General features: G+C 40.2%; 4 protein-coding genes across 10 annotated transcripts in view; 2 read left to right on the top strand and 2 right to left on the bottom strand.

Annotated features, from left to right (window-relative positions):
- LOC127609110 (alpha-2-macroglobulin-like protein 1) overlaps positions 1 to 1655 on the top strand; it is a 254157-nt gene extending 252502 nt beyond the window's left edge. The window contains exon 36 of the mRNA XM_052078831.1: positions 1622 to 1655. Within this exon, the coding sequence (XP_051934791.1) occupies positions 1622 to 1640 (19 nt within the window). The 3' untranslated portion in view covers positions 1641 to 1655. The remainder of the gene's footprint in view (positions 1 to 1621) is intronic.
- The window catches only part of arcn1b (archain 1b), a 102295-nt gene that overhangs the window by 22537 nt on the left and 52062 nt on the right, over positions 1 to 27696 (bottom strand). The gene's annotated exons all lie outside the window — the stretch shown is intronic.
- Positions 334 to 21118, top strand: LOC127609216 (porphobilinogen deaminase-like). Of its 3 annotated transcripts, none has more exons than XM_052079048.1 (16): positions 334 to 498; positions 1270 to 1418; positions 1535 to 1588; positions 2345 to 2417; positions 3154 to 3203; positions 4604 to 4659; positions 4959 to 5036; positions 7109 to 7186; positions 7280 to 7355; positions 7574 to 7687; positions 8097 to 8135; positions 8219 to 8338; positions 10284 to 10337; positions 14146 to 14232; positions 15579 to 16262; positions 17556 to 21118. In XM_052079048.1, the coding sequence occupies exons 2-15, from the start codon at positions 1413 to 1415 to the stop codon at positions 15750 to 15752; spliced, it is 1059 nt and encodes a 352-aa protein (XP_051935008.1). In that variant the 5' UTR covers positions 334 to 498; positions 1270 to 1412; the 3' UTR covers positions 15753 to 16262; positions 17556 to 21118. The 3 variants fall into 3 exon arrangements, with proteins under 3 accessions (XP_051935008.1, XP_051935006.1, XP_051935007.1); XM_052079046.1 differs by having other exon boundaries at positions 1270 to 1442; XM_052079047.1 differs by lacking the exon at positions 1270 to 1418.
- The window catches only part of ubash3bb (ubiquitin associated and SH3 domain containing Bb), a 28935-nt gene continuing 26750 nt past the window's right edge, over positions 25512 to 27696 (bottom strand). For all 4 annotated transcript variants that reach the window (XM_052078924.1, XM_052078925.1, XM_052078922.1 and 1 more), the window contains exon 14: positions 25512 to 26910. In XM_052078924.1, the coding sequence (XP_051934884.1) occupies positions 26776 to 26910 (135 nt within the window). In that variant the 3' untranslated portion in view covers positions 25512 to 26775. The remainder of the gene's footprint in view (positions 26911 to 27696) is intronic.

Below are 27696 nucleotides of genomic sequence, written 5' to 3'. Positions count from 1 at the left end.
TCGCCTTTCCACTTTCCACCGTGTTGTTTTTTCTCTGTAGCGCTATCGAGCTCTCTCTCGTATCCCTGTCTCTCCTGTTCGTGTGCTGCTCACAGGTGCTGCTGTTGTGTCTCTCCTCCCCCTTCTCTCTCACTGCAGCGTGTGCGTGTGTGTGTGTTTGTGTTTGTGTGTGTGTAACCCTCCCCTCCCTCTCCTACCACGGATCTTTCCCAATCACGTGCGGCTTTAACCGAAGGAGGGGAGAAAACAGGATAAAAAAAAGTCGGCTCCCGTCGTTCACTTCAAAGAGCCGGCTCTAAGGGCCGGTTCCTTCGCGAACGACACATCATTAAACGACGTCACATTTCTCGGTCAAGAGGAGCCATGCAAAATGAGCGCCGGACTTTTGAAGGATTTCCTGTCATAATTGACTCTGGGTACAGCTAAACGCGCCGCAATTTTAGGAAAATAAACACAGATAATCAGGCCCATGCTATGACGGAAGAGGCGAACTATACGGTAAGTTTTATATAAATCACCACGCGCTAACACCTTTTTTTAAGTAGAGGGAAACTAGCAAAGCAAGAATTCGATTGCCTGTGTGTTACCTCTTTATTATTACTGAGTAAATGATAAATACATCTTGAATTTTGAATCTTGAGCCACGCGTTAAGCATAGCCATTGTCGAATGGGTTGAGCAGGTAGTATTTCCGCGTAAACTCTACAGGCGGCGTTCCAATTGGCCAACGTTGATGTCTGTCATCGATTACGAGCTCAACAATGAACCTTGAGATCGAGAGGGGCGGTATCAAAAAAGTTGATTACGAAGTTTTTGGAATTTGTGAATATATCGCGTACTTGGCTTGAATAACAGTAACAGTAAAACCATAATGAAAAACTATAATGTATTTACGTACGTAATACAATGGACACCTGCATTTAATTTGTGCATGATGAATCGTTTTATTAACGAGGAAGCGATCGAGATTTACTCAAAACTAATCAACTTTGTCTTATTCAAGTTTAGTTTTCTATAAAGTTGAATGACGGACAGCTAATGTTTGTGCGGAGGACGCTTTATTTTTTTTACAAAGTAATAATTGATCAAACAGCTTTTTTCCATGTTCTCGTTTGTATGAACCTGTCTTGTCTTATTGGTAAACATTCAGAAATACAGTAACTGATACTTTATGTATTAAAACGCTTTGGACCACACCTTATACACTGATCTGCCCCTCCCTGCTTCGTCTAACGGACTCAAGAGACCGGCCCTTATCTCTCGGCAACAGGGATGCATCAGGGCGGAGGTTCTGTGAATGAGGGCTTGTCTTCTTAACAAGACTACTGTTCACCATCTTGAGGCTTTCAGCACAGGTCCTTTCTACGAGACAGCAGGCAGGCACAATAGATTCTCCAGTTCACAAGCAGAATTATGGAGGAAGGACAATTCAAGTACATCACGGTTAAGTCAGATTGTGGTTTATAGATGAGGTGTATTGATGCAACATCTGCGAAGGTGTGTGGATTTTTAAACGTTCTTTCTTAATGTTGTAGAATGGGGATGGAAGAGTCAGCCGTCTCATCCGGATCGGAACACGCAAGAGTCAGGTACAGTATTGCATGGATTGAGTTATATATTTAACCATGGAACACAGTTTGAATGCTTTTTTGATATCCATCTCGAGGTCCATGTACTAGTACCCACTTCGTCCTTACTTTGTAAGACAATTAACATACTAGTAAAATGACTAGATCATACTAGTAAAACGATAGTGTCTCACCAATAATGTTTTTCCAAGACTTGTGCCACCTACTTGTACGCAATTATTTATTACTTTATATCTAGTTTACTACCACTAGTAGGGCACATGCGGCAGATTGTTTTCCGAACATACCCATAATCAGACATTTCCAAGCATCTGCTTTTACAAAATACTTAGAAAAATAATGATTGACATTTTTGCTTATTTTCTGACATATTCTGAACTTAACCAGTAACTGTATCATAATTTTACTTTATCATTGTTCATTTTCTGCACTGTCAAAATAATCTTGAAGATAATTAACGGATTCATTGATTATGGTAGTAAAATAAGTGTGTGTTGCAGTACATGTAGTTATTATGTGCTTAATAGGTTTGGCCATATCACACTGAATTTGGGGAGTCTTTACTATTTCACAGTAAGTTCACCCATCAGATTTTGGGGCATTAGATGTTGGACGTGTAATGTAATGTTTAATTTGAATATTTCCATTCTAGGTAGTGATTGTATGACAGCCAGCACCGTGCACTGTTTCCGTTTCATACAAGTCTAAAACGTATGATGCATTTAAAAACTCATACAAAGCATCGTGTTCTTATAGTTGGCTCGCATTCAGACGGACAGTGTTGCAGAAAAACTTAAAGAGCTTCACCCTGACATCCTTTTGGAAATTGGTAAGAATCATCACTTCGAACCTTTATGTCCCTCATGAATATTAGTATTTTTTATTGTTGTTGTTGTTATTTTTGTTTTGTTTACTATTTAATGTTAGATAGAAGCGCCGGACCTATGTGCAGACAGTGTGGTTGTTTGTGTCGGAGGGGATAAGGACCGAGACTTGCCACAAATTGCAAAAGTAATTGACGTCTCTCAAAAAGGGGTTATAATGTCCTTTGGCTGTCACAAGATGGAACCACTTTTGTCCGAATGAAGCCCCTCAACTCCAATTTGTTTTCTTAGCACCAAGATGCCACCAGAAAGAGCCAAGGCAAAGCTGCACAAAAGCAAACCCAAATACAAGTGACAGTCATTTCATGAACTTATCACTAATTTGTCACTGGTTACCGACGTTACTCGAGTATGACAGCAAAATATGAGTAGCAGATGTGTCCAAATGATGCGATGGTGAATATGGTAATAATGACAGCAAAGAGATATGAAAAATGATGGCAAATCGTCACAGTGGGCGCGGACAGAGTAACAGGAAAGACACGACTCTCATGGTCCGGCGACCAGTCCAGGGTGCAACCCACCTCTCATCCAATGTTAGCTGTCGACTCTAGCTCAGCTGCGGGTATAATGAGGACAACTGTACTGTCTCGAAAATGGTTTGGTTGGCCAGATGAATTAGCAGACAAGGATTCGCATTCACAAGTTATTTACCGACTTGTACTCTCTTCTCTCTTTCAGTGGCCATGTCAACAATTGGGGACAAAATTCTTGACACGGCTTTATCGAAGGTAAGGCTCGTCATCAGCGTGCACATGAAAAAGTCCTCAACGCGATCCGTTTCCAAATGGCAAAATGAGAAGGTGTGAACTCTTGAAGCTCGCTTGCTTGTCAGATGCTGCCTGTAAGGCAAGGGATATGTGAACAGTCCAGGATACAAACAGTCCGATAAGTGGTTAAGAAGTTTAGGCGGGCAGTCGGCGCGGGACACCCTAAACTGGTTGCCAGCCCTTCACAGGGTACACACAGACGAAAAACCATCCGCATCTCCCTTTGGGACAATTTAGAGTGTTCCATTAACCTGCCATACATGTTTTTGGGATGTGGGAGGAAACAGGAGTACCCGGAGAAAACCCACGCAGGCACGGGGAGAACATGCAAATTCCACACAGGAAGGCTGGAGCCGGACTAGAACCCAGCATCTCTGCACTATGAGGCCGACGTGCTAACCAGTCGACCACCAGGCTGCCTGCCCCTAAATAAAATACTTTTTTTCTTAATTAAAATATCAAATAGTTCCCCATCCATTGGTATTTTGCATATAGCAGGTGCAGTGTTTGACTCCCTGTTTCATTTTTCATGTGTGAAGCAGTTCATAAATGAAAGTCGAATAACATCAAGCATTGGCGGTAAAAGAATGGATGGAGGGATCAAGCATTGATGACCCGATTTGACTTTCTTTGCATTCTTAACTGTCATAGTTGTCATCAAACGTGTCAAGAAGTTAGTTTTTAGAGAGTACATCGTGGCTAACTGTTTGATAACTTGTCAATAAATGTTGGCAGATGTGCAGAGGGAGATTACAGTTTGTGCTTGGGGCGTGAAGCTGTTCGTGTTAAGATGAAATGCTTGTTCTTTTTCTGCTTCTAATTGTAATTGCTCACTGGGCTGAAATCTTAAGATACGCTGACTTCTCCCGTCAAGTCACCCATGACAGCATTTCAATCTTTGAGGATTTTGTGACTGGAGTTGGTTGCCAGAAATTGCAGCAAAAGACTATGTCATCACATCAGAAGGCGCTGACCGAATCCTGAATTTTTGTGAAGTTCAATTTGAAAGGTTGTCATGTATCAGGGGTCCTTGATTTACCAACGACACATCACAAACTAGTTTGTACTGGGTCATAAAAAGATGTCATCACGTGGCACATGAAGGCACATTTAGTTTGTGCTTATTCTTTTTTGACAGTTTTTTCATTTGATTACTTTATAGTTATTGCTCAGAAGTGTTTTGTCTACACATATATTTACTGTATAATGACTTAAACTAAAGGTATCGTATGGTAGTGATAAACTACAGCCCATGCTGACTTTCAACATCAATTTGGGTTATGTTGCTACTGTACAAAAACCCCTTGCATGTGACTTAAAATCACACTAAATCAGAAGCCTTTTTTGTTTGTTTAATACAGATTGGAGAGAAGAGTTTGTTCACCAAAGAGTTGGAGACTGCTCTACAGAAGAATATGTGAGTAGTGCTGGCCAACTCAACCCCATGCGTCACTTTTACTGGGCAACCGATGGCCTGCACATAGTGGAAAGATGCAGGTTTATTGCAGCTGGAGCTTGTTCAATAGTTACTCTCTGAATGAAATTTCCAAACAGTACGTGGATGAACGAGAAACGCTGAAGCAAAATCTTTCATTTCACCCACATCTTGAGTTGAAGCAGAAGTCTTCAAAGCATGCTGACACTTGTGAATGGTTGTATTCTTCCACAAGGAGATGGAGCTTGTCTAACATGACCGCATCCCTCTGTGTGCCGCAGTGTCGATGTGGTCGTCCATTCACTGAAGGACCTTCCCACCACGCTGCCTCCAGGATTCACCATCGCAGCTGTGCTCAAGTGAGTAACACCTCTCGAAGTGTGTGATTCCTTTAGCGTCTTCAAGTAACCTAGCATGCATTTCTTTTGGATTGTGAGAGCTGGTAGAAAGTCGGAAATACCTGTACCAACCCATGCAAGCACGGGAGAACATTTAAACTTTACATGGTGGGACACAAGATTTAAACTCCTAATTTCACCACTGTGTGCCTGACATGCTAACCACTATGTCACTGACCGTGCTGCTCTAAAAAGAAATCTGCTGTAAAAAAAAACGTGTGTATCTCTACTATGTTGCAGCATTCGTAGTGCTGAACAAGTACCGTATTTTCCGCACTATAAGACGCTTCAGAGTATACGGCGTACATTCAATAAATGGCCTATTTTCAAACTCTTTACATATATCATTCTAAGGCGCATAGAATAGAAGCTACAATAGTGGCTGCGGTTACTTTATGCATCTACTAGATAGAGCTATGCCAAAAGGAATACAATACAGCTTTATAATAATAATAATACAATTTATTTATAAGCGCCTTTCAAGACACCCAAGGACACTTTACAATAACACAAAACACAAAACAATACGCGTTGCTTTCACAACTGCTGTAGCAGTTACAAAGCGCTTTACAGAACATTTCAAAGACTACGTCCAAGAAATCTGAATATTGATCCATATACTAGGTTATTAGGTGCACTGTTGGCTTTTGAGAAAATTGAATGCTTTGAGGTGCGCCTTAGAGTGCGGAAAAATACGGTGATCGGAATTCAAATCGAAATCGCAATATTTCGAGTACAGTGGGGGGAAAATCATTTAAAATTTATATATATATATATATATATATATATATATATATATATATACACACACACACACACATTTATCTAAATAAGAGTGTCTTGGATAGGTTCAGTGCTGAAGAATTGCGGTTTACATATTGTTTTGTGAAACATGAAATGTTGAAGTGGGAAAGCCAAAGATTTCTTTGCATTACTGTTCTAATCGGATGTTAATGCCACAGTTGTTGTCATTGTGAACACTTAAAGGACTTAAAACAACTCTAATTAAAGTAGATCAATGATAAACTGTCGTTCATATTAATTCATGGTTTCTTTGCCTTTTTTTTTTTCGCGTAAGCCTAACCTACCGGACCAAAACATCCATATTAAATTTGAAATCTCTATATGGTAGAGCTGTCAGTTTAGCGCATTTTTATTGGCATTAATTTAAATGAATTTTAACGGGATTAAAAATGTTCTCTCCCCCTTTCAGAATGGTTTGCCCCTGCATCACGGGGGAAGTGCGTGTGCTTGTTTGTAAGACCGGCAGTTTCGAGTACAGCGGCACATAATGAACACTGGTGTCCGGTGTCTCGTTATTCTTCAACAAACATACAGAAACAGACTGCTGTGTTGAAAGCAAACTTGAGAAAAATTGAGTATGCAACCATGGTTTAAATCCACTATAGGCTGAGTACTATGTACCTTAGATGTGCATTTTATAATGTTATATTGCTCTGTTTTGATTTCATAAAAAAAGCTGTTAAAACAGCTGTTGTGTGACAAAATATTTTTTTCACCGTTATTGATGGACAGTAATATTGTGTGAGAGATTATGTGTGAATAACTGCACCAAGTGAAAAATGTTCATGAAAAATTGAAAATCGAAATTGTTATTTCAGTAAATATTTGCATTTGGCACATAGAAAACTGATTCCATTTTGATGAGAGCATTAAAATGGGGGGGAAAAATAGGACAAAAATGTAAAAGGAAATTCAGAAACGATAAAAAATGTGTGAGTAATCACGATTAATTTTTTAGTTCATTTGAGTTAATTATGACAGTTGCATTTTTAATTAGATTAAATATTTTAATCGTTTGACAGCTCTACTATATGGTAATACATTTTATGTTGTTGACTTTGTGTGTTAAAAAAATCCGTTGGAAGAGAAACCTGGGGAAAAAATAATTACATCACAATTGCAATATTGCCCAAAGCAATAGCCACAGTTTTTTTTTAAACTACCTAAACTGAATTCAAGTTTGGAGATTCGACTATACTTAAGTGTTGTTTTCTTTTGGTTTCTTTCAGGAGAGAGAACCCCCACGATGCTGTCGTCCTGCATCCAAAACATGTAGGGAAAACGTTGGAGACTCTTCCAGAAAAAAGGTACACCCTACCCGCTAAATCCCCGCTCCGTGCAGTGTGGTCACACGGAGAAAAAAAAACCCCAACAACTTCATGCTGTGCGTTTTTTTGCAGCGTGATTGGCACCAGTTCACTGCGTCGTGCTGCTCAGTTGAAAAGGAGATTTCCCCACTTGGTGTTTAAAGATATCGTATCCTGTTTAATAGCAATATTGGGCTTTTCAATTGTGTACACGTATCATTCACATTAAGTAGAACCACACTAATAACCATGTCGATCGATTAGGATTTACCTGACGATGTCAATCAAAACAGAGCATTATTAGAAGTGTATCGAGTGTACCTGAAGTAGTGGCCAGGAAGGGATTGTTTTGTCTTGGCGCTGTCTTTCCTAAGCGTTCCTCTCCAGCGTGGAAACTTGAATACAAGGTTGAAGAAACTGGACGAAAAGGAGGATTTTGCTGCTATCATCCTTGCTGCGGCTGGTCTAAAGAGGATGGGTTGGGAAAACCGAATCAGCCAGGTTCCAATTTATTTACTATTATTATTTTATATATATATATATTTACTTTTTTTTTTAATCACATCTCGCCACCTCTCAGTACAAGTACCAGGACATTAGTGTGTTGTGTAAAATGATGCAGGTTCACATCATTGGTTTGAAAATTGTTTACGGACTACAAATAATGTCATCTTTGTAGAACTGTCTACGTCAGTGACGTCTAGTGATTGGCAAAACATGCTCTTTCACTTCTTACAGTAGTTGTCAGTGATATTTTTTTTCTAATGTGAAATATGTGCCTTGGCGCAATCAAGTTTGGAAACACTGGTCTAGTAATAATAATAATAATATATCACATTTGTAAGCGCCTTTCATAACACTCAAGGACACTGTACAGCCATCATCGAACATATCGTCTGTCCTCTGCTAGATCTTGGAGCCCGAGGATTGCATGTATGCTGTCGGACAGGTGGGAACAATATTGCTTGAAACGTGGATTTGTTGGAAAAGCACTGGTTTTGATTGCAGCGTCTTTTTTTATTTTTGCCTTAGGGCGCTCTGGCCGTGGAGGTTCGAGCCAAAGACAGAGACATCCTGGAGATGCTGTCTGTACTAAACGACACTGACACTGTGCTGCGCTGCATAGCAGAGAGAGCATTTCTCAGGCATCTGGTAGGCACGCTACAACCACACACACGCCATTTCCAATGTACAGTGGAACCTCTGTTCTGTGTCGCTGGTTGACTTTCAAGTTGTTCTTATGTCCAAAAAATCCCACAGAAAATAATGTGCACAGACCAAGTTCAGTGAGTCTCAAAGTGTGGTACATGGACTCCCATGTACACTGCCTACGTACAATTCAGTTGGGCTTAACTTTTTGAATTTAATTTTTAAAAACTGTTTGTTTTTAACCTTTCATTGAGGTACAATATGACCTAAACAATGAGGTGCAAATCATTTCAATGAATTATTATTTAGATTGAGTTTTACTACAATATATTAAAGGGTGGTGATGTGTTTAAAATGTGCTTAGCGTAACAGTGGTTTACAATAATGGGCGTGTTGGTCGACTGGTTAGCACGTGGGTGGGCCTTACACTCCAGAGATCATGGTTTCGATTCTGGTCTTGGGCTTCCTGTGTGGAGTTTGCAGATTCTCAGCGTGCCTGTGTCAGTTTTCTCCGGGTATTCACGGGAATGTGGAAGGAAACGGTTCCTTCCACATTCCAAAAGCATGCATGGCAGGTGAACTGTAAACTCAAAATCAGGGGTGCCCAACCTTTTTTTGACTTTTCTAGCAACCAAACTCCCACGACCGACCCGTTACAGCACATGAATACACGCATGAAATATGAAAATCTGCGAGTACGCAGGTGCTGAGCTGCGGACATGCTTAGGTTGACTGTAAAACTCTTTCTAGTTGTGCGCCATTTCCAATCTTACGTAATAAGTAGGAGGGAACTCTCTTCTTATTTGTCAATGCCGAAGAAGAGAACGAAAGACGACTTGGGAGGACTTTGCTCCTGTATTTTAACGTTGGTCATATCAGTGTTAGTGTAAACGGATTGAGAACCAGTGCTTGAAACGAAGAGCCTCAACTGACTTCACGTTGTTTCCTTGGTGCCAAAATTCCACCAGATGGCGTCAAAGCACTACCGTGACAGTTTTGGCTCGAGCATAAGAACAACGAATAGGGCAATTTGTCAACCAATATCGGATCGATTCCAAAAAAAACATAAACGAATGCTCAACCAGCAATGGTTTGAGCAACGTTTTAACTTTCCTAATTGCAGTTTCAAAAAGAAGTGAAATCCCCCTGTAGTAAACTAAAATATAATCAGAGCTAAGTAAGGGTAGTCATAGCAAATAATAATAGTGTTCTGTTGTATTATTGTCACTATATGTTACATGCTCTGAAAAGCTATGTGTTCGGGCTGCAGCTGTTGTGAAAGCCCAATATAATAAAAACAATATATTTCAAAGGAATATATTGAGCAATATTTATGAATGAAGGATTAGGATGAGCAACGGGTGGATACAATTATTTGTCATAGCAATAAATTAAAACCCTCAGTAAAAAGCGTATTATGCAAGATTTTGTGGGTCAAACTGAAAACCAAAACCAAAAAAATATATCTTAAAAACATGATGTGCTCGGAAGAAAGATTTTGAATGAGCTTCAAAAACACGTTTTGTGACACAAAATGCCATCTCTGATCGAAATTTGCTGTTGACTCGTGCTGGCTTTTGTGTCAATTCAACCCCATTCAACATTTAACGCATCCCAAATGAATGAGTGGGGCATCTCTTCTTTTTTTCCTTGTTAATGTTAATCTAAAATAACATTGAACTCAAGTGGTTACATATTTTGCTCGGTCCTGTTCTGCTGGATATGAATTCACAAAGAAAATAAAAGAAAACAAAAATAAGTACCGTTAGGTACAGTATATACCGTTGCCGAGTTACCGGTACTGCTTCAGATGAAATCTCACATCACCTTTGAGTTTTTGTTTGCCTTTTTGAGGGATATTTTAATCCAAATTGTGCCAATTTTGAGGCACTCCGCTGGATATTGACATCCTTGTCCAATACGCTCCTCATCTAAGTGTCATTTGTAGGAAGGAGGCTGCAGTGTTCCTGTGGCTGTGCACACAGAGGTGATAGACTCGCAGGTACGTTGTGATTTGTTGTGCTTTGTATTCTGTTCTGCTTTTCCTAATTGACGTTGCGTATGCACTGGAGCCGATCGCAGCTGCCATTTAGAGAGAGGCGCGGTACACTCTGGACGGGCCGGCAACAGCTAATCGTCAAACTTTAAAGCCACATGAAATCTGACATCACATTGGCGAGAACATTTTAATCCTGTCGAACAGTGGCTATGCAAGTATAGAGTCCATAAATTCCAAGTTCAGATGAGATCAAGAGTAAACCTTCGGACAGAAAAATATTATTTTAAATACCAAAAACTTGGAGAATGTTCATCTGGACATTCGTTTTCAGAAATAAAAACATAGTTGGACTCGATCGAGTTGAGAAATAAATTTTGCGAGTCCAATGGTCCGACATGTCGGACAACAATAACAAAAAACACCTAGTCTGGATTTCAGATAGTTTTGTGGACATGCAAAGTCATGACAAATTGGGTAATATTTTAAAACACTGTATTATTTAAAAAAGAAATCATGAAAACACGGCACCTTTTTGAAGCTGCCAAAACAACATTTAACTTGCTAGGTATGAATCATTTTGGGTTTTATTCTATCCAATTGCATCTAAATAAATTGGAATATCATGGGAAACTCTTTTTTTAAAACTATGTATATCACTGGTTCAATTTATTTATGATACTATATGATTTATAATAGACGCAGTGATTTTCTTTTTTTAAATTTGGATGATTATTGCTTACAGTTCATGAAAACCAAAAATTCAGCATCTCATGACATTTCTATATAACCAAAGAAACGATAAATTTGATATGAATGAGTCTCGGTGCAAAAGAATATTTTAGTGTATTTAATTTGTGTACTATGAGCTTTAATTTTTTTAATTGAAGTACTGCAATAAAATAAGAGAACCTTTCTTCGAGGTTTACTTTTGTTGTTTATATTGAATGAAAATGTGAAAGCCTCCCAAAAAAGGTTATCTCATGAATAGAAATCAGATTACAATAACCACTATGCATTTGTTGTTAATCACGAAAGTTATACAATCTACATGTTATATACCAATGCAATTTGATTTCTGTTTTAGTTCATGGTGCAGGTTTTTTTTTTGGGACCATTTTTCACACATAAAAAACTGCCACCGACTGTCTCTGTTAGGGCAGTAATTGACTCAATTCAACTGTGTTTATAGAGCATTTTCAAACAACTACCACTGTGTACAAAGTCTTGTACATGGAGCAAAAATCATATACACAACATCAGCACAATAGATTAATAACAAAGATAACAGAAAGATACAAAGATGGTATAAAGCAAAAAAAAAGTAAAACTAAAAATCAAGTCTCATGCTGAGTCAAAAGCCAAAGATTAAAAATAAGTTTTGAGCCGAGTTTTACCTAACGTTCAGCGGGAGGTAATTCCAGAGAGAGAATCCCTCTAAGCCTCCACTTAGTTTGTGAATAATGTCTAGCCCGCAGACCTGAGGCAACAAGTACGTAGGGGTGAAGGGGCTGAGAGAGGTAAGGTGGAGCAAGGCCCTTTAAAGATTTGAAAAACAACACCATATTTTCACGACTATAAGGTGCCATTAAAAGTCTTAAATTTTCTCCAAAATGGATAGGACGCCTTATGATGCGGAGCGTCTTGTGTATGCGCTGAGTTCCAAAACCTGACTGACAGCCGACACGCTGTTTATATAGAGAAAAGGCGGAAGTGACTGTGGAGAGGCATGCGGCAAAGAAGTCGACCAATCAGTGAAGGGTGGGCGTGTGTATATATACATATATGGAGAGAGAGAGAGAGAAAAGGCAGACGTGAATGAGGACAGGCATGTGGCGAAGAAGTCCGCCAATGTGTGAAGGGTGGGCGTGTAAGTGGACGCTAAAGGGACACCCCAAGCAGGTACCAACACCTGTATAGAGTGTGGCTATGTGCATTGTTGCAAAACAACTTCGGTTTTGGTTTCTAAGAACCCCCGAAAATAAATTCTACAAAGAGACACGCCTACGAAGCTCAGTTCAAACTTCAAGCCGTCGGTTATGCTTTTGGCATGCGTGCCCATCTCACAGCAGCGATGAAAACCCAAGTCAAACAAATGAACTCTGAGCTTGCCGTTATTCCCGGAGGCTTGACTAAAGAACTCCAACCGCTGGACATCGGCATCAACCGGGCGTTCAAAGTAAAGTTGCGAACGGCATGGGAACAATGGATGATCGATGGCAAACACAACTTTACAAAGGGTGAGAGGCAGCGCTGGGCGAGTTGCACCACAATTTGCGAATGGATTGTGGCTGCTTGGACGAACGTGTCTGCTTGCACTGTTGTTCGAGTTTTGGCAAAGCCGGCATCATTTCTGTGGAGCCACATGGCAATGAGAGTGACTCTGACAACGAGAGGGAACGTGGCGTTTTTGATGGATTACCGGTACTTGAGACTGGACCCCCGCGTCGCAAGAGCATTATTATTATTATTATTATTATTATTATTATTATTGCCGGTACTTGCACAATTGTTCAATTCTGATACAGAGGATGAGGACTTTGATGGTTGGGGTGATGATTGATCGAAAAACGTGAGTACATTGTACGATGGCTAAATAAAATACAACGGAACTCAGTTTTACTTCCGTTGCCTTTTTAAGAACATGTTTTTAGCTTGTATCTGTATGTCTTGGCATGCTACCGTATGCTTCAAACTAACGTGTTTTTAGCATGTGCGCATGCATGCCGTATGTTTAAGCTGGCGTATGTTTTACCACTTTAAAACTGCGCCCAATAATACAGTGCGTTTTGTCTATGTAAAATACAGAAATAGCACCCATTAATGTGACTGCGCCCAACCATACGGTGGGCCGAATGGTCGTGAAAATACGGTAATAGGATCTTCGAAAGAACTCTAAAATGTATAGGGAGCTAGTGAAGAGATGCCAAAATGGGAGTTATGTGCTCCCTCTTACGAGTACCGGTCGAGAGGCGAGCAGCGGCATTCTGGACCAACTGGAGATGCTTAATGGAGGATTGGCTGACTCCAAAGTAACGTCAAGTACAGCAATCCAGCTGGGATGTAACAAAGGCATGAATTACTGTTTCAAAGTGCTCATGAGAAAGGAGAGGCTTTACTTTAGCCAGCTGTCTAAAATAAAAGAAGCTAGATTTAACAATGGCACCAATTTGCCGATCCAATTTAAAATCACTGTCTAATTTAATAATAATAATAATAATAATACATTTTATTTGAAAGCGCTTTTCATCACACTCAAAGACACTTTACAAGAGCTTAAAACACAGGATAAAAATGTGCATTTAAAACAAGCATACATAATTTACAAAAGCACATTTAGATGAACAAAAGAAAAATGGGTAAAAGATTAAAAGGTATTAAAAGCATAGCGGAACAGCTGAGTTTTAAGGGATGATTTGATGGATTGGAGGTCAGTACAGTAGCGGATGTGTTGTGGTAGAGCGTTCCAGAGGGTGGGGGCGGCGACAGATAAGGCTCGGTCCACCCAGGTTAAGAACCAAGTTTGAGACTGTTGTTTTGAGATTAGGACCCAGGGGCCCCAAGTCTACAGAATGGGATGTACAAGGGCCACTGGGACCAAATGCCATTACTTCTGTCTTTTTTTCATTGGGAGGGTGGGGGTGGGGGAATAATACCATCCAGATCTTGAAAGAGCATCTTTTTTGCTCAGTGGGACATAGATGACAGTCATCCGCGTAGCAGTGGAATGCAAGTAGCCTTTATTTGGTTATGAAAAGCAGTTCCCCATTCAGTAAATAGAGGATGTTAAGCTTTTGGTCTCATGTGCCCACAGCTCTACTTGACAGGGGCCGTGTACAGCCTGGATGGTTCGGACTTTCTGAAGGACACCATGCAGACGAGCGTTGCTACTACCCTCAAGGTAACGTGGACCCCACAATCATTATACCTACAAGATATTCCTCACCTTTACATTTTGAAATCCGTGTCTGACCAATCAATGTGTTTTAGTAGTAGTCTGGAAAGCCATTTGACCATTTATTTCACTTATTATTATTCTAAATGTAGCGCTTAATCCTCATGCGTGGGACATTTCATTCATAGAACAACCGCATGGTATTCGTCAGGCAAAACTGTATGAGTTGACATCCCCCTCACTACTTGTAGTAATAGTTAAGGGCTTGATGTGAACTAAAGTAAACCCGTCGTGCACCCCTGCAATAAGTGAAATCTGCAATATAGAAATACACTTTTGAAATATTCCTTAAATATATTTTTACAGCATTTCAGTTTTTTTCTTTCGAGTTGAAACACTTGAAAATACTCCAAAATCATTGAACGATATTTAACATGATTAGCGAGACCAAGGGAAATTTGATACGATAAATATACAGTGTGTTGCATTGGAGGTGTCACACTTCATCGACAACTAACCGAGTATCAAATGAATCGACTACCGTTTTGATAACCAAGTAATCGCTTGGCACCGTGGTCAAACTTAAACAAAAACGGACTGAATGTTTTTGTGTTTCATGAAAAGAAAACGTGCAAACACCTGCTTTTACTTAACAATCAGTCTCAACAAGGTTAGTGACATCAGTCCCTCTCATGCGATATTGCTTGATTATTATTTTGTTCTTTTTTTAATCGCTAAACAATACAAAATAAACAGCAATAATTGGTGAACAATTTGTAATTGGGGAAAAAAAATATTTTGGAATACACTTGAACGGAACATAGAATTGTACCCAGTATTGTATTTGACTAAAATAGTAATAATAATAATAATATTCTACAAACTTATTGTCTTAAATGTATACATAAATAATTATGCCCAAGATTAAAAAACTAAATAAATAAGAAATAATCATAAATCAGCATACATCCGCTGCATTCTGAAGGCATCATGACGACAGTGGCGGAAAGTGGAAATACACCCAAAAACAACAGTAATGGTGAGTTATTACAGAACCTGCAATTTGGGGTTTACTGAAGCAGAATTTTATCATGTGACCCGACGTACGAGTGGCACACAGTTGGCAACTTTTGCCTCACTAGCATGAACAGTAACACACCAATATAGGACTCGTGCATCTTAGTTGTTCTCCTGGTGCACAGTAGTCCAGGGCCGTAGTGGAAAACCACAATTAGTAGGACATACCCGTTCTTCGAGTGCACTCAATTGTCCTACGTGGCATCAGAGTTGAAACTTTGACCAGCTACCACGGCGACCATTTTGAGCGCTTTGTAACGAAGCGGCTGTTCCAGGGGCAGGACGAAGTGGACGAGCAGGTACAGCGTGTGGGGGTGACAGTCATCAAGATCTGCGGTGGCTCGCAGGACAATGCCGAGCGCCTGGGGGTGGATCTGGCCAACTTGCTCTTAAGCAAAGGAGCCAAGGAGATCCTGACGGTGGCTCGACAGCTAAATGATGCCAGATAATGTACGCACCATTTGGTCCATCGTCACGGCAATCCGGTTAGGTTGTTCACAGGCCTCTGTAGTGTTTTGCAATTGTACCGCCGTAAAACAACTTTTGCATTCATACAGCCATAAGACACCTCACAAAGGCCAGTTGTCACGAAAAGGACGTCTTAATTCAATCATTATTTTAAGGTTTAGGCTCGTAATGCAACAGGTTGTAGGTTGGAACTACAGTGTTTTTAATTTGGTTTCATGTTCTAGTTATTATTTATCACTACTGTGAGCCCGATACTCATAAACAATGTTCCCTCTAAGATGCGTGCATGAGCATTTGCACACTGCTCTCACTTTTTCACACTCATTTCTTCACTGTCTCCGCGTCAACAAAAATTAAGATGGAATGTCATCATCAACAAGACTTACGAGAGAGAGAGAGACGAGATAAGACCCAATGAAAATGCTGGTGGCGTGACGATAATGAAATCTATCATTCCATATTGTTGGCAAATAAAAATGAGACTGAATGAGGTTTACAAAATAAAAACCATGCTAAAATGTCTCTGCATTTTCGTTAACTCAAACGAGACGTGACGAAATGTCATGTGTGTCAAGAAATATCAAGTGTTATTTATTTTTCTGTTCTCCCTGGGTCGCGGGGTCATTTCCTCAATGCCAATGAGAAAATATAGATGTGTCCGCAGGTGAATGAGCTTGTTTACCAGCCAGTTGAGTAAAACCACCCGTGACTGAAGCCCAACTTTGGACCTGAATTTGCCACCTCTGCTAAAATGTCATCAGGTCATCAAGGACTAAAGCCAGTTATTCGTCAACTAAAACTAGACTAAAATAGTCATGGACAAGTCTGGCTAAAATAAGAATAAGACGGAAATAATCTGACTTTTAATTGCCTAAAACCTGACTAGATTAAACACAAGTAAAAGTAATAAAAACGAAAATTACTAGACAGGCTGTCAAAATCAACACTCATTTTCACCACAATTTCCAAACGGGACACCACACCATTCCTGCTTCGCTTAAAGTTTGAGTAGCGCAACACAGGGTGCGAGCTCAGTTGTTTTTCTGTGGTTTGAAGCAAACAGTCAGAGCCAAAAGTTTTGAGAATGACACAAGCACTGGGTTTCCCAAAGTTTGTCGCGGCACTGTTTTCAGATCTTTCTGGCAGATGTTATGATGATAAACTGAAATGTAATTACAAGCATTTAATGAGTCTCAAAGCATTTTATAGACCGTAACTTTAAGTTTACGCAAAGAGTTAGAATTTGCACAATCAATGCTAGCAGTTTGTCAGAATTTTGGAGTTCGTTTTTTGTTGACCCGTTTCTTGAGGATTGATCGCAAATTCTCTGTGGGATTAAAGTCTGGGGAGTTTCTTGACCTTGGACTTAAAATGTTGATGTTTTGTATTATGAGACACATAGTTATCGCTTTTGCCTTGTGGCAAGGCGCTCCATCATGTTGGGAAAAAGTTTTGTTTCTCACCAAATGGTTATTGGATGGCGGGGAGAAGTCACTCCTGGAGCATGTTGTGCGACAATTCTGGTTTTATGGCTGTGTTCTAAGGCAAAATTGTGAGTGAACCCAGTCCCTGGGCTCAGATGCATCCCTATGCATGAATGGTTTCAGGATGCTTTACTGTTGGCATGACACAGGACAAATGCTAGCGCTCACCTTTTCTTCTCCCAACAAGGGTTTTGTGCCCCCCCACCCCCGATGCCCCATACAATCGAAAAGGGGGATTTATTAGACAAAATTATTAGTCCAATCCTTGCACCTTTTTGCAGATTATCAGTCTGTCCCCAGTGTTTTTATTTTTATTTTTCTGGAAAGAATTAGCTTCTTTGTTCTCCTTCCTGACACCAGGAAGTCCTCCAAGTCTTTCCTTCTCTGTGCATTTAAATCAGGCATGTCCAAAGTCCGGCCCGGGGGCCAAATCCGGCCCGCAGCCAAATTTCATCCGGCCCTCGGCCCGTCATAAAATCAGTGCCGTTTGGGCGCAATGGAACACGTGTTGCATTGACTGAGGTCTCGTAGACTGGTGAGTGATGTTTCATAGAGTACTGCTTCCCTCTAGTGGCTAAATGAGTAATAGCATTCACTAAATGAGTAATAGCATTTAGACACTTGAGGGCATCACTCACGAGTTAACAAGACATCACTCCGTGTTTATATTGACTGATATGTCACATTTCAAATGATCCTTGCAGTTGTGGATATGTGTATTGCTTATTCATTTCCCTGTTGTTCGAGTCAAAGGTTTTGTGACTATTGAAAAGTCATGGTGATACATTTTATGTTTCAAATCAATCAATTTGCACTCAGGAGACTTCTGTTTAAGAAAAAGTCAAGTGAATAAGCAGTTACATGTGATATACCTGTTTCAAATGAACCAAAATAAATTCTTAAGATTGTTGAAATTAAAATAAAAATGGAAATGTGAAACAGACTGGCTTACTAAAATTTGTTGAACAATATTGTTGTTCAATGTAAAGAATGTCAGCCAAGGTCGGCCCCCCGACATTTTACCACATAAAATCTGGCCCCCTTGGCAAAAAGTTTGGACACCACTGATTTAAATGCACTCATACCTGCCTGCTGCCATTCCTGAACTGAAGTTCTGTACTGGTGGTGCTCCAATTGCATTGCATTATAAGGCACATAACATAGACGCTACAACAGTGGCTGCGGTTGTATGATGCATTCACTAGATCAAGCCACGCTACAGGGAATACAATACAATACAGTGGTACCTCTACTTACGAACGTCTCTTCATATGAAATTTTCAAGTTACAGAATGCCTCAACAGGAAAATATTGCCTCTTGTTACAAAATAAATTTCAAGATACGAAAGGTACAAATACAGTATGGGCTCCTCCTCGCAGCTCAGTTTCCTGAACGCAACATACTTAGAGCTGCTCTACCATTGGCTATTACCGAGCGTCTTCCTGGTATCCCATTGGCTAAGAGTGACCTCTACTATATGTGTCTATGCGTGTAGATAGATAGATATGTGTTTATGCAGCATCCTCGTTATTCGCCCCTTGGGCCATGAGGCATTCCGATAGTTTTACGTAAATGTGAATCACACCCACTGTGCTGTTTGTCTTGGACATTTTCGAAGGATTGTTTAAAGCCAACAAAAGCCAGGCAAAAACCACTTCTGAGAGAGAACGTGGACTTAAGAGGGCAATAAATTATGAGGACGTAGTTAGAAGTTAAATGACCATCATTTTTATTCTTTACTCTATTCCAGTGGTTGTTAACCTTGTTAGAGGTACCGAACCCAAACAGTTCATATGCACTTTCACCTTCTTTAATGAAAAATAAAACTGTGATTTTTTTTTTTTTACAAATTCAAGACATTAGAGAAACACTCCACACATTTATTAAAAACAGAAAAAAGTTTTTAAAAATTACTTGGCCTAAGTATAGTTTATTTTTATTTTCAAATTGTATGACGTACTATCACGACAGTCACACGTTGACAACTGAGCGAACTAAATTTCTCATAGGACTGATTGAACAAGCAATCTAATGTGACCATCTGCAGCTAGCCAGCATTGGCCAAGCGGGCATGTCATAACTAATTGACGTCTTGAGTCGGGTGTGTCTTAACCTCCATGGCAGAGGCTCCGTCGAACCCCTGAGACCGATTCACCGAACCCCTTGGGTACAATCTAACCCAGGGTAAGCACCGCTGCTCTATTCTTTGTATTTTACTTTATGCACAACTCTCATTTATTGTGCAATAATCTAATTGTAACATGTATTTGTTACATATTTTGATGCAGTTTTGTGCTTTAGAAAACATGTCTGAATTTCGGGGGGACTTGGAACGAATTAGGGCATTTACATGGAAAACGCGTCTCTACTTACAAAATTTTCTAGTTAAGAAATTTCTTCCAGAAACAATTAATTTTGAAAGTAGAGGTACCACTGTACAGCTGTACTTATATAGAGCTTTCACAACCGCTGCAGCTGGAACAAAGCGCTTTACAGAACCTGTACTACTTGCAAGATCTGAACATTGATCCACATACAAGGTGCATCGGATTATAAAGCGCATTGTCGGCTTTTGAGAAAATGGAATGCTTTTAGGTGCGCCTTACAGTGTGGCAAATAGGATACATGGAAATTGCCATCATAATAAAATAGGCAGTAGACTGTGAAAATTATGTATCATTCTCAAAACTTTTGGCCACGGCTGTACATTGACACACAGACACTCCCTCACAATCACCACTGACAGGAAGCGCGGGGTGGCAGGTGCTAAAATAAAAGTAACAAAACTGGGCTGATTTCATTCATGTCACAAATCTCTGTCTCACCAACTGTTATCCCCTTCTGCATTCTTTCAAAATAATACTTCCGGCTTACACGAAGTCAGCAGGAATGTTTGCGATTGCGAACAATTTGTCAAATAAACTCGTCGTCCTTTACAGGTGGTTTGAAATGTGTTGTATCATACTTACATCACTTGTTATGGTCTCAAGTTTTATACAGGATACTGGTTTGGTCCAAGGAATACTCAAGGGAGTTTGTGTAAATGCTCAGAGGCATAGAAAATTAGAGGGAACATTTTACTTTAAATATTCCAACTTTTAGCTATAAAAAAATGAACAAAATTAAAAGTTGCATTTTTTTACATTTTAACATGCAAGTGCTGTACTCACAACACCATCCATATTTATTTTGCATGTGTGTGCTGATTGTCATTGGTTATCCGAAACAGCCTTTGCCAAAGGTTTTAAGCCGCCTCCATCATCCCGCCAGTGACGTCCCCTCAAGACGCACTCCAAAAATTCCCCAAACCTCACAACAAACTCATTTACAGCCAATGAAGAAAAACCTGCAATTTGACTGAAAAACTCAAAACACAATATCTGTTTCAATACATTGCCACATTGTCCCACACGGTCCAGTAGCGGAGAATTATAATTTTATTATGTGGTCGGGGAAAAAGTTTTGATGTGTAATAATTATTCTACTGTGCTATTACACGTTTCATGTCACGTACCAAAAGGTGCACTAGTTGTGGAATGTTGCTCTTTTTTGATTGAAAGTGCCGTATGAATAAATACACGGTATCTACTTTTAGATACGGTCATTCTGCCTGCAGTACCGCAATGCGTTTTGTTTGACAGTCTTTATTCTAGTGTTTCATTTTACCACTTGAGTTCAATGTGAGTCCTCTTTTCAGCTTTAAATGTTAACTTGTTTATTTGTACATTTTCACAGTACACTGTGTTACATTTATAAGCTATTTAAACTATTAATTCCCTCAAGCTTCTTTCTGTTTGGTTTGCCCTGGTGTGAATGCAGCATCCATTTAATGCATTGAAATAAAGTTGTGTGGCATATTTTTTTCATATGTCCAATGTTTTGTTTTGGTTTTTTTGTATACATGCATCTACATTCAAAGGATCACAATGACGAAACTAAAGGCAACGCGTCACAGATCTTGAAGTATTTCAGCTAAAAAATATTCATAGCAGGTAAAGAAAGAATGGTCAGTAGACTGCCAATCATTAACTTTGCAAGGGAGATCCAAGTTGGGTGAACCTCCTTAAAACAATTCATATTTGCGCTGTAGATGTGGCTCAGTAGCGTGTATGCCCTCCAATTACCTATATTCCCTGCACCACTAAAGTGGTCATACAATTCCTGCTACTGCTACTTAAAAATGGTGCAACGATTGTCTGCACCAACTGCACACCCGTCATTGCATTGTAAATATCGCACCACTGATCACTTTATTTCTGCTCGATTGGTCTGCACATTGTCGCATAGCCGTCAATTGGGTGGTACTATGGCCCAATGGTACCTTGACATCATGAAAAGTCTTTCTATGGTAATATGTGTAGCCGAGTCTCTGGAAGGACTAGGCTGGATACAAAATAAATTTTATGTGGGGTTTATTCCCGACTGAACAATGAGAAATATGTTCAATAAACAAACCAAACCAAAACCAAAATTGTACAGCTTTTAGATGAAAGTCTGAGATGTAAACTAAATTTTAAGAGTTCGAAAAGGGATCTAAGAGATCAAAGAAAATCATTTAACAGATGAGACAATTACGCCACAATAGACAACAGCAGTGGCTTGCTTAATAGGGAAACAGAAATAAAAATACATTATTTCCAAGCCACAATACTTCTTAGTGCAGAACAAATAATCATTACAACCCAATGTTTTGAGATGCAGCCACACTTACTCGATATGTTCCGGTGTGTTGGGTGTGTACAAAGCACATGGACAAACACAAATGATCTCCCCCCTAAAGAACAGATAACACAGTTCATATAATTTCACAGTCAAAAAAAACATATTTACATCTTATAACATTGCGAACACTTACGCTGTACAGCTGTGCACACGACTCACTAGTGGTAGATTTCAAACTCCAAACCAAACCACTCCAGATATTGTGCTCTACAAATACCATTGAACTAATTAATCATCTGTCCAAAATTAACATCTAACATGCGTCATGGTAAACTAGTTACCAATTACCTGAATATCGCCCGGGTTACGATGACGATCATGGGTGTATCAAGTTGGGACAAGCAGTGGGTACAGTACAGCGACTACCCTCCTTCACGTCGTGCATGTCACCCTTACTGGTCTGATTCTCACACGCTGCATATGTTCCCGCATGTTTTGATCTAGTGTGGCTCTTAAAATGACAGTGCTGCATTTGTTAAACAAGGAAGTCTTCACTTCAAGCGTCTAAGTAAGGTTCACCTGGTTACATATATATATATATCTTTGTTTATTGGAGTTGCAATAATCGGGTAGTTCATACTACTGGAGACAAATTCCTTGTGTCTTACACAAAACATACTTGGCCAATAAAAATGATTTCTGAGGCAGAGCTACAGATGAGGAAATATAATTTCACACACAAATAAAAGGCCATGCTGAAAAAAAATATTCAAGAATAGCAAACAAACATTTCACATGAATTGGAATTTTGCATATAGAGGTGAAAATTTCCCCAGTGTGGGACAAATGAAGGATATCTTATCTTACTCCCTTCTACAGTCAATGCAAAGAAACCATAATATGGACAAACAAAATCAGCACTTTACACAACCTAATTCTGACCCCCCCCCCCACACCTCTCCCCAAAAAAACAATTTCAAGCTTACATCTTCAATCAAAAATAAATATGTTGTACAAATTGTTAATATGTCCAAGGAATACATTTGATGCATTTATGTAATACTATATGATACTTTTTTTGCTCTTCAAAAGTGCTGATTTGTCCACGGAATAAATAAAATGCATTCATGTAATTTAATATTATCCTTTTTTTGGTCCCAGAATTTCCTCCACAAATAAATGTTAGTTTATCCAAGATGGTGAAAAATTCCTGACACGGAGAGACGCAAGATTTGCCATTTGAGGCCATCATTAAACTAACAGTTGAATCTACAAATTATGTAGTAGAAGAAACTAATGTAAAAAAAAAGTATTGTCCATAAATAAATTTTGGGGAGAATGAAAATATTGATCTTATACAAAAACTAAGTGCTGCAAGCAAAAACATAAGTGTGATTAGTCAAAGCGGGCACGTGAGCATCTACTGTATATCTAAAAAGAAAGCGTTTATATTATGCGTATTATAAATGAAAATACAAATGACCTGAGCAATCCCCCAGCCCCCACCCACACACACAACAAAACAACACCGCTGTGTCCATTTTAAATTAAATTATTTTGCTAAAATTTGTTTGGAATGAACTTCTTTGTGCTGAGAGATTCACTTCTACTGCCAAGAGGTTTTGGCTGTCAATCAAGTGCGGTGTTGATTTTTTTTTTTTGTACATTGACTATACTCGGATATCGTGGAACCTCCAATGTGGAACACAGTCCATTCAAGCTGCTTGGCTTCCAAGGTGTTTGGATTTCAACACAAAAATAGAAAATAATACAGAGTGAATAAACTGTACAGGTGATTCATAACAGAACATTCATAACTGTCATACTGTATATGCTGATAAAAAAAGAGTCCACCCCCTGGAGAGAACCCACACAAGTGCGGGAGGAACATGAAAAATCCACACAGAAGAACTGAACTTGCTGGACCTCTGCGAGGCAGACGTACCGACCGCTTGGATACCGTGCTGCCATTAGTTAAGCGCTCTAAGAGTAAAAATAAACTAAAATGAAATAAAAGAACGCGTTAAGCTTTTCGGGAAATGTATTTTAAGATGATCATTAACCATTGTGCTTCCAGCTATGTGCCATTTAGTTTATATTTAATTAAATGCTTTGGTGTCAGAGATTTTATCGGACAAAGTTAAAGAAACGACTCGGCACACAGGAAAATTGTCTTCAATATCGGCGGAAGCGGACCTCTGAGAGCGAACGACGGTCAGTTGCTCCGCGATCACACTCAAAGTCCCATCTCCGCGAGTTTGACATTTTATCGTAACATATGCAAAATACAAGAAAAACACTGCCCCCGATATTTGCATGCCGCACCCCCGGTCCGGCCCTCTGTAGTGATTGGTTACCTGTTTTTCAAACTTGAACCATCAGTACATTGGCGCCTTTTCTGTCTTCTCTACATCGAATTAACATGTTGCAGACTTTGCGCATGGCCAATGTCGCCTGGGCGCGACGGGTGTTCTGAACTCGTCTTTTGTTGCTCAACAGCTGTTCCCGAATTATTCATTCCCCTTTTGTGACCGAGTTTCGCCTTCTCCCCTGTGGTCGCCCACCTGTATTGACGTGCGAATTGTGGACTTCAACAGCCCTCCGGCTTTGTGCACAGGAATTGGGGGGGTGCTGGATATGCACCCAAACGTTTAGATGTGCCCAGATTAAATGAAACTTAAACATGATACAATTTAGCTCATAGATTCCTCTAACATTTGCTTGTATAGTACGATGGAGCAGCCTCACCTTGCCATTGTCGCAATTTTAACCCTTTCATGCCCCGTGTACTGTTACCTGATAACATGATAAACTGTCCATTGCAGTGACCGCTGTCCGTGAAAGGGTTAAATTGATTACGGTAGTTGGCTCAGAAGTTTTCATCATAATTTAAGTGGTACTGCTCTCAAAACACACACAAACAAACACACACACGCGCACACACACAGACAAACACACACACACGCACGCGCGCGACCAAATACTATAAAGCGCTAGTGGCTTTAATCTCCGTGATTTTTAAAAAATGATGGTTTCAACTACCGGTACTACTTTTTAAACTTTACTTGGCGTTCGGGGCCTATTTTCCCCCAAACATGTTGGCTAAAAAAAAAAAAATACATATACTGTTTCAAATACAGTATATTCCTGTTTCTTTTATTTCAGTTGGGCCCAATTTGGGGTGTACTCACTTTTGTTGCCAGCAGGTTAGACAGTAAAACGGTAACTGTTTGATGAGCTATTTTGAGAGGACAACAAGTTACCTTGTTATAAAAGCTGCGCTCTGACTACTTTCCGTACATTGGGGCAGAGTGTCATTTCATCAATGTTTTAGGAAAAGATATAAAGTAGAATAAAATGGATACAAAAATGTGAAGAGTGTACTCACTTTTGTGAGACACCATATGTGAGTATTTTCATGGAAACCCGAGTCTGGAATCCACGAGCAATTAACATGTCAAGCATGAAGCATGGTTGCACAGCTACGTCATCGACACGCGATGATGGGAAGAGGCACTACAAAGCAACAATGGTGGAAGGGGATGGGCCTCCAAAAAATGTGTTGAGAAAGAGACAACGCTCAATTTTCTTTTTCTCTTGATTATCTTACATAATTGTTGTAGAGTTCCTGCTCAGAAAGGGGATGGGCCTCCAAAAATGTGTTGAGAAAGAGACAATGCTCAATTTTCTTTTTCTCTTGATTATCTTACATAATTGTTGTAGAGTCCCTGCTCAGTTTTTTTTTAAAGTGGTGTCACAAAGAGAATGGAATTACTGTGTATGAATCTTTTTCGGCGGCCCGTTATACAGACCAACTTTTATTCAGGGCGGCCCGGTAGTCCAGTGGTTAGCACGTCGGCTTCACAGTGCAGAGGTACCTGGTTCGATTCCAGCTCCGGCCTCCCTGTGTGAAGTTTGCATGTTCTCCTCGGGCCTGCGTGGGTTTTCTCCGGGTGCTCCGGTTTCCTCCCACATTCCATGCGTGGCAGGCTGATTGGACGCTCTAAATTGTCCCTAGGTGTGAGTGTGAGTGCGAATGGTTGTTCGTTTCTGTGTGCCCTGCGATTGGCTGGCAACCGATTCAGGGTGTCCCCCGCCTACTGCCCGAAGACAGCTGGGATAGGCTCCAGCACCCCCCGCGACCCTCGTGAGGATCAAGCGGCTCGGAAGATGAATGAATGAATTAATCTTTTTACCCAGTCACAGCCGTCCTCATTAGTTATTATTAGTTATCTTATTACATATTGTTTTGCTTTAGAAACGATGCAAACGGTGTTGACGGAGCCTAGTGGAACCTCAAACGCATCACGACGCCTGATTAGACAAGATTCATCACGTTTTGAGAGGCCGCAACTCAGCGAGCATCTAAATAATTCACTCCGCAACCACGTTTAGATTTTTTTTCCCCTTGACTTTTGGGGATGCCGCCAGAAGCGACAAAGAGTAAGAGCGCAATGACAACCGCAGAACTAGGAATGGTGCTTACTGTGATTTGGTGAGGCATCTGGCTGCTCACTCAAATAAAATGTCAGTCAGTTCAACAAAACATGCATTACAGAAAAGGCTCATGTAAAAATGTATGGGTTATGTTGAATTTTGGAGATTCCACTAACATTTCCTGAGATTTATGATGAAGATACATCAATTGAGTTTGATCCACCTGTACTTGAGTGTCATTATCTCCGCAGTGCCAAAATGAACGTCTCCTTTGAGTCACTCATTAAACCAACATCAAACTCCTGTCGACAGGCCCAGTGTTTGGTGCTTCTAAAGAGATGTTCGTCTCGTGTCGTTACACTTCTGCTGTATCCCGCTGGATGGATGCACTTCGTGGGATTGATAATCAAACAAATGTTATTAATGTAAAAGTGTCTCCCTCCAGTCAAAGCTGTGGTTTGGGCCATGTGTGAGTGGAAGGACGGGCGGGTCGACCATCCGCCATTGCCCCGAGTTGCCCTGCTCTTCGCAAGAGCAGAGGCCCAGGTAAGGGATCTGAAAAACAAACAAAGAGTCCAACTAAATGTTTCCGTTTAGATTTCATAGTGCCGCAGATCAGGATTTCCAAAGACCCATATTAGCATGTACCGTATTTTCCACACTATAAGGCCCACCTAAAAGCATTCGATTTTCTCAAAAACCCGACAGTGCACCCTATAACCCAATGCGCCTAATATAAAGAGACTGTAACGCTATGTTCCGGATTCAGTTGTTTCTCTATTAGTGTTCCTATGCCATCTAATGTAATCATCTACTGTGATTAGAAGATAAACAAAGCATCTAATGTGATACCAGCGCTGTTTTTGACTGGGAGGAATGTCGGCGCCATTTGACTGTCGTTGCTGGACAGTCCCGGTCTTGCGCCTGTAATGGGCAGCATATTTGTTCAGCGGAGAGATCGGTGCTGTTGAACGGTCTGGGGCTGGATGGATGTAAGGCTTGAGGAGCCGACGATGAGAAGAAAGGAGCGTTAGCGCTGAGCATTGATGCGGATTTGGAACTGGGAGTCGCGGCTTGGAGTTTGAAGTGGATTACGTGGGACAGGAGAAGTGAACTTATCTCTTTTCGTCAATGGACGCTACAGCTTCGTGTTTGCCTTCAAAAACTTACTTAAAGACTTCAAAGGATATTTAGCCCCGTGTGAATGTGAGCCCAAAAGGTTTGTGTGCCTTTTTGTTGAATCAATTGTCTTCATCACCTTTATCTTTCATTTATTATTTTGTAATGCCATTTGTATTTATACGTTTCATGTCCGCGTTTGTGACCAGTTGTCATTGTAAC

The sequence above is a fragment of the Hippocampus zosterae genome, chromosome 10 (assembly GCF_025434085.1).
Source record: "Hippocampus zosterae strain Florida chromosome 10, ASM2543408v3, whole genome shotgun sequence".
NCBI classification, from domain to species: domain Eukaryota; kingdom Metazoa; phylum Chordata; class Actinopteri; order Syngnathiformes; family Syngnathidae; genus Hippocampus; species Hippocampus zosterae.
This window is presented reverse-complemented; position numbering and strand designations above follow the sequence as displayed.

What these genes read in the sequence shown, in the direction of transcription:
- LOC127609216 (XM_052079046.1), top strand. Translation starts at nt 1,413, where the DNA reads ATGGAGGAAGGACAATTCAAGTACATCACG. An exon ending in GCATGTATGCTGTCGGACAG is followed by an intron (nt 8,136 to 8,218) that starts GTGGGAACAATA and finishes TTTTTGCCTTAG; the next exon opens with GGCGCTCTGGCCGTGGAGGT. An exon ending in GCGTTGCTACTACCCTCAAG is followed by an intron (nt 14,233 to 15,578) that starts GTAACGTGGACC and finishes CGGCTGTTCCAG; the next exon opens with GGGCAGGACGAAGTGGACGA.